A 12,211-nucleotide genomic window follows, 5' to 3' on the forward strand; every position below is an offset into this window, starting at 1 on the left:
ACGGCCTTCTTCCCACGCGTCCACAGCACCAGCGCCGCGGCGTTGCGGATGAGTCAGTTGGGCGACGCCGCCATGGGGGGGTACGAGGTTCCCCCGACCTCGACCTTGGGCTCGCACTCGCAGCGTTCAGCGGCGGGGACACTGTCGAGGACGGAAGAGATGTGGCTGCCGCATCCCCACCAGGAGGTCTTGTCTAGGAGGGGGGTTTTAGTGGGTGTTTTTTTGGTGGTGAGGGGAGTTTTACTTACTGCAGGTTCCGCAGGTGGCCTTCTTGCACATTGTGACGGTTGGATAATAGAGAGTTGAGTTTGTGTGAGTGATTGTAGGTTAAAGATGCAAAGTCAAGTTCTATATATCCCCAGGTGGAGTTGGTCTTATCAGGTTCCGGCCTAGGTATATATTCCCGTCCCCGATTTCCGCAATCCAGTCGCGGCGGCATCTCCGAGGCCCGGGGCGATTACTAAATTCAACCTATCACGCAGAATATTTTGTAAGCCGGTTCCATTGGATGCCCTCATCAGGTCGGCGAACGATGCATACAGTCGCCGAATTACATTTGTAGTGCCTCGGCTCGTGATGTCATTGTCGCGATTGATAGAAATAAAGTAACCAAACTCCCGTATGCATACATGCTGACATGTTCCCCCTACTCCTCCCGCGACTTGTCCGTCTCGCTCTCGACAATGGACCGTATCAAATTCACAGCCAACTCTCGTCCTTTCTCGATGCTCTGGTGCGATGCGTCGGCCGGCACATGAAGAAACACCACCTTTCTCGGCCGCTGCAGCTTCCACAGCTCGGCGAGGCTCGAGTAGTAGATAAAGTCGCACAGATACCTCCCTGCGTCCTCGGAGATGCGAAGGTCCATATCCTCCTGCGATAGTATCAGCATCGGCAAACGCAATCCTCCTCTTCGTCACGACTTACCGAACTGTGTGCCTGCCATCGCTCAAGCACATCTTCCACGTCCAGCTCCGTCTCAATCTCCTCAGGCAAACCCCGCCACGGCCAATCGCTCCCAGGCTTACGCTCCTCCTCCTCATCAGGCCTCTCGCCATCAACATCAGTGTGCTTGTACCCATCACGATGACCCCTCCTCTCGATGCAGTAAAACGGCCGCGGGCCCGCCATGCCAATGTGGATCACCAGGTCAATCCGCTGTCCGCTGTAAAGCGTCGGCACCAGGTCCCTCACGACGCGATAGTTGACGCGGATCGGCTCCGGGTGCACCAGGATGCGCACCTTGGGCAGCGCAACGGCGACGTGCCGCGAGTTCGGGTTCTTTGCCCGGAGCGGCGGCAGGTGGGAGGGCAGACCGCTGGCAATCTCCCACGAGGGGTTTATGGGATACTGCTCCCTAAAGGGCTACTCGTAACCCGCGTCAGCAGCTGTGATATCAAACAAGCTCGTGTATCTCGCGTGACAGTGACATCGTGATGCGTATGCGGGGGAGGAGGGAGGGGGATAGACGTACACCGAAGCCCGTGACGAGAACCGTCAATTCATCCGGATCCCCTATCTGCGAACCCATCGTGTATGGTTCCTGTTCCTTCTGGGGGCAGGAGATGGGGGGATATCCAAGGTTAATATACCCGTGGGGGGTCAGTGTTCGTCATCACCTGAGGCTGGGAGAAGCGGGTTGTCAGTCGAGGGCACGGCATCAAGCACGACCGACGACGAGAACTGCCACTGGACCCCGTCTGGCAACGGATGGATGCTGCTTCCAGGCACAGCACGTCCCAGCTCGGCTCGCTTTGATACAAAGATCCCCGACGCGGGTGGTGCTATGGTCGAGAGGAGGCTTGAACCCCCCAAGGACCCTCCCCGCATCTTCATATACTGATTTCCTAAAGCGGCAACCAACCGGAATCGGAAGGTCTAGGGTAGTTGCCACAGAATTTGAGTTCCGGGTTCACACCTGTTGAGCTCACATTCCAGCTATATAGTTGTGGGAATTATATGGATTGGTAGTGGTGAATCTGCAGTTGGTTTCGGATGTGTTTGGCTTGATTGGTCTATTGCCTGCTTGATGTGCTGCAACCACTTGTCGGCGTTATCATTAGGTAGTTCTGCTGTCAGATGGAGTGGGTGTACCAGCCTTTCATTCCTATGCAACAGCTGACTTGAACTTCAACTGCTGCCTGGGTAACCGCCATCCCAATGGAAATTCAAGTCAGGTTCTTGACCGAAAAGACCAAGTTCGCATATGCATTCATCAATGTTGTTTGTTGTGCAGCATGGTTGAGTGAGTACCTTCATCGCTAACCTAGACACTTGATCCTAGCCAGCACCCTGCGCATGCGCCGAAACAATAGCACACGGACCTATCAGCGACAAAACATTCAGCCAGATATCGTCACCTATGCCAAATGAATTCTATTCATCACTTAGACTTTATTATCAATATCTTTAACTCGTTGATGACAATATCATCGTCAGCCCCCACTTTACCTCTGCGGAAATACCGCCTCGGTGAGCGGAGCTACCAAAACGAGCCAACCACGAGGTCACCTTGGCTTCACCTATTCATCCATACCTACCAAAACCTTTTCATCATCACGGTCACCACGACAAAGATATAAAATACCCAACCCGCACCCTACATAACCTACGTACAACGAAACTAGAAGCCGACTTACTCAACTACGTTGCGAAACTGGCCTTATCATCAGCCGGTCACCTTTGACTCACTACCCCAACACCAAAAACACATACACACAACATGGGTTCACTCCCGGACTACTCTCTGCCGCCGCAGGAGATCACATTTGATGGCTTCCTCTTTGACATGGATGGCACCATCATCGACTCCACAGAAGCCGTAGTTAAGCACTGGGAAACGTGAGTACAGTGCACTTGCACCGCGTCGCCCGCCATCGGACCGACCAGTTGACATCCCACCAGGATCGGCAATGAGATAGGAGTTGCGCCCGAGGTCATCCTAGAGACTTCTCATGGACGCCGCAGCATAGACATCCTCAAAATTCTAGCCCCCGAAAAGGCCAATTGGGATTGTAAGTTGCGTTATTTTCCACCAGTCCACAGACAGACACATAGGCCAACCGCCTCACTCTTGAGCATCAATCCACTCCCCGGTTGATTAGGCCCGGCACATGGAACTACCACGGCGAGCAGCTGCTGATCTTTGGGCAGACGTGAGAGAGATGGAAGGCCGACTTCCCAAGTACCACGGCCATGAAGCTGTCGAGATCCCGGGCGCCCGCTCCATGCTCGAGGCTCTCATCGCCGATTCTAGCCCCTGGGCGATCGTCACCTCCGGTACTGTACCCCTCGTAACCGGATGGCTCCGTGCTCGAGACCTGCCCACACCGCCGTCGGATCGCCTCGTCACAGCCGAGTCTGTCGAGGTTGGGAAGCCAGACCCCGCATGCTATCGCCTTGGCCGCGAGCGTCTCGACCTTCAAAGAGAGGATGCTGAGGTCCTCGTGCTCGAGGATAGCCCGGCCGGAATTCGCGCGGGTAAGGCGGCTGGGTGCAAGGTCCTCGGGCTTGTGACGAGCCATACGGTCGAGCAGGTCGTCGCCGCCGAGCCAGACTGGGTGGTCCAGGATCTGTCCTCCGTCAAGGTGCTCCGGACCGAGGGAGGCAGGGTGACGATTGAGGTTTCGAATGCCCTCAGACTCTGAGTCCAATATTGACAGAGCCAGAGACGGGGGAGATGGGAAGTGGAACTCTGCGCCCAAGGGAGGGCTTGTTGGACAAGATGGAACCCGCCAGGGAGGAAATCGCTCGATTTCATCATCGTGACAGAATCTTCAGTTGATAGACGGACGGGCGTTGGTTGGGTCTTGCAGGGAAAATAGACAACGTTAGGCCAGCGATCGTCGCCCTAGAGAGGGCATCTTGACATCATCAGCTGTCTGTCCCTCGGCACTTGCCCTCATCTCATCTCCCTGGGGATCTCCATCTCGACCTGACCCACGATGATCGATGATCGACACGCCTAAGCGAAGCGGTCTCTCAACGTGCAGTGAGACCCAGTGAAGATATTCCGTCGAGTGCGGAAACCACCTGCTCGAGGGAGACTCTGGTGGTAGATCCCTGACGTGAAGCCTTCATCACCCAGCTGCCCAGGCACCCGGACACTCAGACACTCAGGGCGAGACAAGGGCTCCCGTCTTTGTCACCATTGTCTGGCCTGGATCATCACGACCTTCCACGCCTCATCTCCACCCGCAGCCCACACAAGTGAGACCTCTCAAAGCCACCTCTGACTGAGCACGCGGTTTCTCGTTGCATGCAGTTCATGCTCTCTTTGTCTTGTCTTGTCCAACATTTCTTTTCGGCATCAACTGTCCCCCGTGTCCCGATTGCGCTACCCAGCGAGACAAACGGGCGCCGCCCTGTCTTGCCTTGTCTTCCCACAGTCAAGCGCGCCCAGCGATCGCGCCGCTCCACGTTAGCCTATCCTCGGACGTGCAGCATGCCCGGTGCTGCCCTGTTGGAGCCGATTGGAAATGTCTCGGTTGCCGGCTGTCATCGCACCGTCCCCGAGCTCGCCAGGGAAGCCCAAGGGCAGCCAACATTGAGCCCGCTCATCCGTCAAGCGGGGAAGGGGAGGGGAGAACTTCGTAGGCAGGGAAGAGAAGGCGATGTGGGCAATTGTGTCTGCAAAGGCGAAAACCGTTGGTTGGCGCGTCGATTTTTTTCTTCTCCCCCTTCCCACCCTTTCTCCCCACGCTGTCACACGTTGCTGACTCAAGGAGATTGGGCACCCGTGCCCCTGACGCGACGAGACGGTAAACAAAGGGTGATGAGGGCATCTCGGCAAGCCTGGGCACAAAGACTCGCAAAACCGCCGGTGTCGCGAGACGCTTCCAGCGCCCGAGCCGGACCTGTGGCGGTATCACAAAGCCGGAGCTTTTTGCCCTACCTATTGTCGTGTTGCAGTCTGCAGGTACGGTACGGTTCAGTTCAGTCCAGTCATTCCTTTCTAGGGACCATGCCCGAGGAGGGTGGAACGGAAAAAGCAAGCTGTTTAGGTTGGACTGACAGGCAGCACCTATCACCCAGGAGGATCCAAGTGCGTGAAATCACCTCTGGGCTGGTGACATACATCCCGAGGCCTGAACCAACACCAAAATAGCATCAGGGCAGATGAAGGGCAAAAAAAGTCTTTCATCACGTTGGACAGCGCAAAGGATTGCCGCGGCGGATGATATGAGAGCTGTAATCTTAAGCTTGGTTGCACAACATGACGGCCTTCCCGTGAATCCTGCACGCCGGGATACCCTCAGTCATGGGCGGCCTGTCTTGTTGCAGCAAATCGAGATCCGGGCTTCGACCGGCGACGGTAATCTCGTGCCATCATCTCACGGCCACAAGCGCAGACTGCAAGGTCCCGTACGCCGGTGTAGCTGTCAACGAGGTCGCTATCCTTCGTAAAGGGGCGGGTAGTGACATGGAGGCTGATCTGGTGGCTTTGCGTCCAATGTCCGCCACGGCGCTAGACGTGAAGCGAAGGGAGTGGTGATTTGGAACTCCCTCAGTGTAAACAAACCTCTGGTGTTGTGTTGTCATTGCTGTTTGCCGGCCCCCCTTGCAACTACTCACGTTGGGCCAGGGGAAGCCAGGAGGCCCCAGGCTGGAAACAAAGGGAGATCTTCCGGTAGGATCAGGATCCATCGGGATCTGGAAACTCATCTGTGCATCCACATTGTCGGAGACGGCCGGGCACACGGCTCTTGCGCGGCCAGAGCAAACAATGCCAATGCACATAGATGTGAATGGGAAAAACACCGTCGCGCGTGCGTGCGTATACAGGCGTACGTAGGCTGCAGTAGTAGTGTAGTCAGTGACCGTCCGACTCTTGGCACCCGCCCTATCGTTTGAAAAAGGATGCAATTCATCGTTCTTCCACAACCCCATCGCCCCACGAAATCCCGGCTGGTTGGATTCTCGCTTCCTAGTCTCTGAGGGCCAACGCCGGCCCCCTGGAAACCCGCCATAGATGCAGACGCCCTCTCGATTCGTGTCGTAGTCCGTGATGGTGGCTGGCTTAAAGGAGATTTGGTCTCCTCTGGCCTCATGCGCCCGCCGCAGCCACTCCATGGCGGGCTTTGCCATGTTCCAGATGCTAAACCGATTTGCTTTGTTGTTTCGTCAGCCTAACGTGCGTGGGCACACACTTCATGCGTACGCATGTCTTTCTCCTTATTCTTGCAGCCCTGGCCGAGAGGAAAAAAAAAAAGAGAGGCCCAAAAAGACTCTTGTTGAGTAAGAGTCCGAGCACTGGCAGCATGGCGTGTTTTTGCAACCCCCAGCCTGCCGGTGCTGCGAAAAGAAATCTGTTATGCCAACACATCGCCTCATGACAGCGAGAGATATCAAGTAAGCGAGAGAAAAAAAGAAAGGAACTAGACGAGACCGCCCTGTGGGCTGAATCTCGCGACACTGATAGGTATCCCCCTTTCCCGGCAAAAACATTCAACTCGTCCTAGAGTACGGACATGAGGTAAAACATCACGACTGTGGTTTGCGTCTTGTCGATAAGAAGCAATGGCTCTGAACCCCTATGTGCTCCAGGTCAACGGAGCGGCTCCCAAGTGAAGCAACCGTTAGCGAGTCAGTTGCCAGCCGCCTCCATCGCCCCACTTCGGCGCGGATTCGGTTTGGCGAGTACTGGGTTTTGGACGGGTCCGGACGTGGTGGTGGGAGTCGTAGGCATGGAAGCAGAGAGGCCGGAGCGAATGGTCAATATCTCCATGGCCGAAGACCCCAAACTCCGTACGGGAGTCCGAGCAGACCGGAGCCCCGTCCGGCCCGACTCCACCTGTGTGAGCTTGTCTTCTCCCAGGTTCCCTATTTGGGAAGGCCAGTGCCGTTACGTGATGATTGTTGATGTTGGAGCTTTGATGAGTTTGGAACTTGGGCGCTTGTACACCATCTCCAACTTTGCGTCCGCCTGTCTTGGCTTCCTGGGCGGCTCATCACCAAGTGTCAGCATATACGGCGCCCAGACTTTGCGGATCTTGTGCCTGGTACCTTGGGCCTGGACTCGGAACGAGATTTTCGTCTTGTTTCGCGAGGCAGCCGCGGCATCGCTTTCACTGGTGATCGGCTTCTTCTTCCCACTTCACGCTCAACTGGAGAGAAACGCCAAGAACCCTCACCCAGCCCAAAGTCAAGGCCTTAGAAACAACTTTACTGCTGCACGAGCAGCAGAGAGTCCTGAGAGGGACTAGTGCCACCGCCGAGGCTTGCTGGCCACGTGTGGGAGGGATCCGCTTCTGGCCTTGCTGGACAAGTTGAGAAACGCGGCACCCCCTGACCCCTGTCCCCGGTGCTTCTTTGGGGCTGCTTGCTGGCCCCCCTCGTCGTTTTCTGTCGTCTGATCCCCCATGATCCTTGACGGTACGGCGCTCTCTGGTACCCTCCGTGTACTCGGGGAAGAAGACCGCCCGATGCGCTGTCCGGAAAAGGCATGGGCATGAGCTTTGCGCCTTGAGCTCACCCTCCTGCAGCGCATGTCCCAAGGAGACCAAACAAATCCTCAAGAAACTCCGCGTCTCGAACCTTTCGTTTGATAGAGCTTTCTTTTCCCAACGGCACGCCCGACGACTGGCTTCAATATACCTTGTCCCTGAGGCACAGGGTTCAGGTGCATTTCCTTCCCCAGCAACCTGGCAACCCTCGTGGTCTTGTTGAAAAGTTAATTGCAAGATCTCGCCCATGCCATTTGGAGGAAATTTGTGTCACCTAGCTTCCTCTTGTATTGTGAGACGCCTGTGCCAGTATGGGTTCATGTGCTCCGCCGGAAGCAATCCGACGAATGCTGATGGCGAAGAACGAACCGTGCCCTTCACGTCGCACCGAGTGTTCGTCATCCTGTTGGTGAAAGGTGCAGGGAACTGGGTTCAAAGGTTATTGGGGATTCGAGGTTGGATTGCCGAGATAGGAACCCGTACGATCGAGTTGAGAAGAGGCGCAGACAGAGAGAGTGAGTTCAGCGCTAGCTGCAAGCCATCGAACAGGGGCTTCGGACTTTCGCATCACCTTAGGCTGGCCTGAATGGCTCAGGAGCTGCCCAGATGGATGGAGCTTGACGTGGGAGTGACTCGCCACAGCCTAGAGCTTTCCAGCGTACTGGTAACTACTCGCTAGCACCTCCAACGATCCCACTCTGTCTCCATTTGGCCGCTACAGTATTACCAATGCGGCGGATGATCATGACCTGGTCCTTGGGTCTGGTGTTTGAATCTTATCTCAAAGTTTGCAACCATCTGGTTGTTGACATTTCCCTAGATCGTGTAGAATAGCCTCTGCGAAGCTGTATAGCGGTGTTTGGGTTGTCGGATCAAAGTTGGAGACTGTAGTTGCCCTATCTCGCCCGGAAGGCTCCAGGCGCCCGGCGGAGGGCAAGTTTCCGGAGGAAAAGATCGGTGATATTGCTGCATTGGGCGACGCTCAACGGGCCAGGAGACATGGCAACCAGCCTTTCCTCATCGGCGCTAAGCCCAGGGCTCAAAACTCGCAAGGCAACAGCCAATCAATGGGCCGTAGATGCTAGGCTCCGCAGCGGTTCTGAGACATTGTCTCTGATGAGGCAGCCGTTGTGCTTGTTCAACGCCAGGCGGGCGGCTGAGGGGCTCCCCGGAAACACCACAAAACGGGGTCCTGTTTCGCTCACAGACGTCCATAACCTTTCCAAATCGTACGTTTTTCAAGATGGCCGTTTCGCTCCCAGACTCTGTCGCCTTGGTCTCTCCGCCACTGTCGTCGCAGCAGAATGCAGCTCAGGGTAATATTGCGGCCCGTGTTTCTAGCGCCCGGTGCTCGTAACCGAGGGACGGGTTCAGCTATAGCCATGATCCTGGAATTTCCAGGATTTGGATTCAATCGGAGCCTCTGGTCCTCGCCAGTGCTACACTCTTTTTTGCGCGATGTTGCGCTGTGCACCGCTTGGTAGCGAGTAGTCGCCGAAGGCCCACTCCGCGGAGCGTGGTATTGGTCGTAGAAGGCCGACACTTGCTACGCCTGCAGGCAGACTCGAGCAGCTGTCGACGTGGGGAAAGAGAATAGACCGTACTGGACTGGGTGACGTCCTCAACTTGTAAGTGTCGAGGGGGATGAAAGTGCTGGTTGTCGCTCAATTGGCTGCTCAATCAGGAACAGCGTCCTGCAGTCAGCTCAGCATTCTCAGCTGGGAAGGGGTCGAAGTTGTGAGCACTCCTCGATTGCCTGATCTGGACTCGATGCACTGCTGGTTTTGGGTGCCTTCTGCTTGAAAGGATCAGCAATGCAGCCTGATGACGGTCCAGAGCCGCACCCTCGACGCAATGGCCGAGGTGATCGACAAGATCTGCCCCCGCCCTTCTCCCCGGAACAAGTATATCCGAGAGCAAAGACAAGGCTGCCAGATCACTTGGGAATCGCGACTCTTGTGCCTCGGCGCCATCCCCGCCGTTTGGCCCACCGGCTACCGTTGATCCCGTGAACGGTGGCCATCCTTTTCTGCGTCTTGATCGTTAGCAGCCCAGGCCTGTGGTCTTGACCACTGCTCCTCTCCTTGGCACGGAAGATGCCGTAGATATGGAGTAATTAACCCCCAAGCACCTCCCACCTTGGAACTTATGCCAAGATATGGGCTTCTGCCCCCGCTCCAAATGCTTAAGCTCTCAAGTTGGGCCTTATGGGGGCATAATAGTGCACATCTTATGGAGATCATCCGTCTTGGACCTGGGCAAGCAATGACCGTCCTGGTACTCGCTGCAAAGGCACCCAGCACGATGTGACACATCCGTTTCCCTTCCGACAACACCAACAATTCCGCATCTGGTACCAACAGGCGGTTGCTTCTTAACTTCAGTTGAAAGCGGCTATGTTCTTCCTCGGAGACGAGTGAAAAAAGGAAACGCGCTCCCTTAGAAGCCGCCCTAAGCGGGTGAGAGTACGGATTTCTCACCCTCACGCGGGCCTAATTGAAAGTCGAGACCGTTCTCTTCGGTTTTGCCGTGAGGTTTGTTCTGCTTTTACCCCACTCGGTACCTGAGAAGTGGATTGTGCAGCACACTTCAGAATGGAGAATGGCCCACTGCTCCCAAGCATTCGTCTTCCTTTTGGGATTGGTCAGGGTGTAGATGTGCCGCCCTGCACTGGGAGTATCAATCAACTGCTGGCATCGTGAACGCGCAACGGAGGAGACATGGTTGAAGATGGTGAAACGGCGTCACTGACTCCAGCGCGCCGAGAACACGGCTGTTCGGATTATTCCCCTGAGCCCCGTTGGAAGCCAGTGTTTAGCGACCCATGGTATGGTTGGCCGACGAGGGCAGTGTGATGAGGGAATCGGCGAACGTGCTGGACAGGTAGGTTCCACTCATTGGTACAACACACAGCGGTTTACGACCCCGAATCTCAGCGGCACACACCAGCCGGGCTCGTGTAACCCTCATATTGGCGTATTCTCGCGAACCAGAAGCACGATGACGGCGCTGCTGTGCTGTACCATGCTTTTCGATCGATACATCACCTCCAGCTCTCAAGGCTGACCAGGTCCTGAGCGCTTCTCCAGCTCCAGGGCACTGCCTGTTTGGGAAAAGGTGGCATGTCCCCACCCCTGTGCTGTTGTCGTCTCCGGTGACCCGCCCCGGCTGGCGAGACTCAAGTGAGTGCCCAAATCGTCGCTTAATCCATGCCTTTGATTCGCATGCCATTGAGCACCGTTGAGGCACATGGGTGGCCAGCGACTGAACGATCCACCATCAATTCCGCTGGCAGGCCTTTCCTTCGAACATTGATGCGCCGTGTATTCGACTCAATTGGGACTATCCGTCGTCTGCCCCTCAAGCCTCTTCACGGATACATCCCCAATCTCCCCACTGCATTGGTGCCAGCCCTGGCGTCTCTGTCCTGCAGGTGCGCAATTTGCGGATGGGCCCGCCAAGGGCCAACCGCTTGTTCCCTTGCACCTTTTCACCGGTCGTGGCTTTGATCGTCCAGATGGGCGAACCTTGTTGGTGGGTTGCTGCCCGTGTCTTTGAGCAGCCTCTCAATGTCGTCAACGAGTGGTTGTTCGAAGTTGATACACTCTCTGTGGGCGAAACATCATGACGTGAAGACAATCAGATGGATTTGCATGCATGATGGCCTGAATATCGCCACAGAGCCGTACGACAGTTTCTTGGACTCGGAAATGTCAAGAGTCGAAGAACCAACTTGCTGGAAACCGGAGCGGTACACTGCAGGTGTGGTGTCAAGCCGCTTACACAACTTCACGCAAGCCGTCGTTTCGCTGCCGATCGTGCCACGCCCCTAGAGACACCAACTTGAGATGTCCGATATCCATCACTGCGTGATGAACAACAAGGTCGGACGTGAGCACTGTCAACGGCTAGCATCTCCCTCGGCCGTGCCACCACCCAGAGCTGTCACTGTCGCCCCATGCTCCCCTTGAGCGGTGTTGAGTGGGCGCCAAAGAACGAGAAGAGGTTGCCGATGCCATCGCTTCCAGCGTCGCACAGAGGCTGGGGAAGGCTGAGACTGACGGCCAACACGTCGCCCAGCTGAATGGTCGAGGGTTACATTGCTACGCATCGCTTGCGCTCCGCTAACACCAGTTCCATCGGCGAAGAAGAGTTGTGCGCGTTGGTGAGTCTGGATTCTCACATCTGCCTCGCTCGCTGCATGGGGGTCGCCCAACCATCAGGGGTTCTGGGGTTGTCCGTGTGTTGTCGGTCGACTCACGCCGCCTTTCTCAGTGGTTGAGATCGGGACGCTGGAAGAAACTTCTTAGCTCCGGGGCCTGGGCGGTACGTACTGCGTTTGTCTTGGTGCGAACGACGAGCCAAGCGTCCCGAGGCCGAAATTCAAGACTGTGGACTGGCGGCGGGGATTGACGGAGTCTTTTGCGAGAATCGCAAACCCTTTGCATGGGGGTATCTCGAGAGCGGACGATGCTGGCGCGATCAGCTGCGGTGTGGTTGCACAACTACGAAGGGATCCTGTGTCATCCACCATCCGCCCGCCGTCACGACTGACATCCATGGCGCTGCTGTGCTGCATCGGGGACACAATGGCGGGTGCTTAATTTGCCAGTTGTGTGCCCCAATAGGATACAATAGCCGTCAGGATCGCATTTGTGCGGCGAGAGGCCAGGACAAGCTGACCGGAGATGCTAGGAGTGCCTTGCACAGGAACGAGATTGCTTCTATAGGACGAAGGCATTAAAAAAAAGCAAGCCATGAAGTGA

General features: G+C 56.0%; 3 protein-coding genes across 3 annotated transcripts; 1 reads left to right on the forward strand and 2 right to left on the reverse strand.

Moving 5' to 3' along the window:
* Positions 1-53: 53 nt before the first annotated feature.
* NCS57_00591600 (uncharacterized protein) lies at positions 54-279 on the reverse strand (the record flags this gene model as incomplete). Its single annotated transcript, XM_053055822.1, has 2 exons — positions 54-193; positions 249-279. The coding sequence occupies 2 exons, from the start codon at positions 277-279 to the stop codon at positions 54-56; spliced, it is 171 nt and encodes a 56-aa protein (XP_052914777.1).
* A 367-nt stretch (positions 280-646) lies between these two features.
* Positions 647-1,531, reverse strand: NCS57_00591700 (uncharacterized protein; the record flags this gene model as incomplete). The annotated part of the gene is made up of 3 exons (XM_053055823.1): positions 647-874; positions 928-1,365; positions 1,475-1,531. 3 exons carry the CDS (start codon positions 1,529-1,531, stop codon positions 647-649), a joined length of 723 nt encoding a protein of 240 aa, XP_052914778.1.
* A 1,191-nt stretch (positions 1,532-2,722) lies between these two features.
* On the forward strand, positions 2,723-3,647 carry NCS57_00591800 (uncharacterized protein; the record flags this gene model as incomplete). Its single annotated transcript, XM_053055824.1, has 3 exons — positions 2,723-2,841; positions 2,905-3,014; positions 3,154-3,647. The coding sequence occupies 3 exons, from the start codon at positions 2,723-2,725 to the stop codon at positions 3,645-3,647; spliced, it is 723 nt and encodes a 240-aa protein (XP_052914779.1).
* Positions 3,648-12,211: the final 8,564 nt, after the last annotated feature.

Source organism: Fusarium keratoplasticum, chromosome 4, assembly GCF_025433545.1.
Source record: "Fusarium keratoplasticum isolate Fu6.1 chromosome 4, whole genome shotgun sequence".
NCBI classification, from domain to species: domain Eukaryota; kingdom Fungi; phylum Ascomycota; class Sordariomycetes; order Hypocreales; family Nectriaceae; genus Fusarium; species Fusarium keratoplasticum.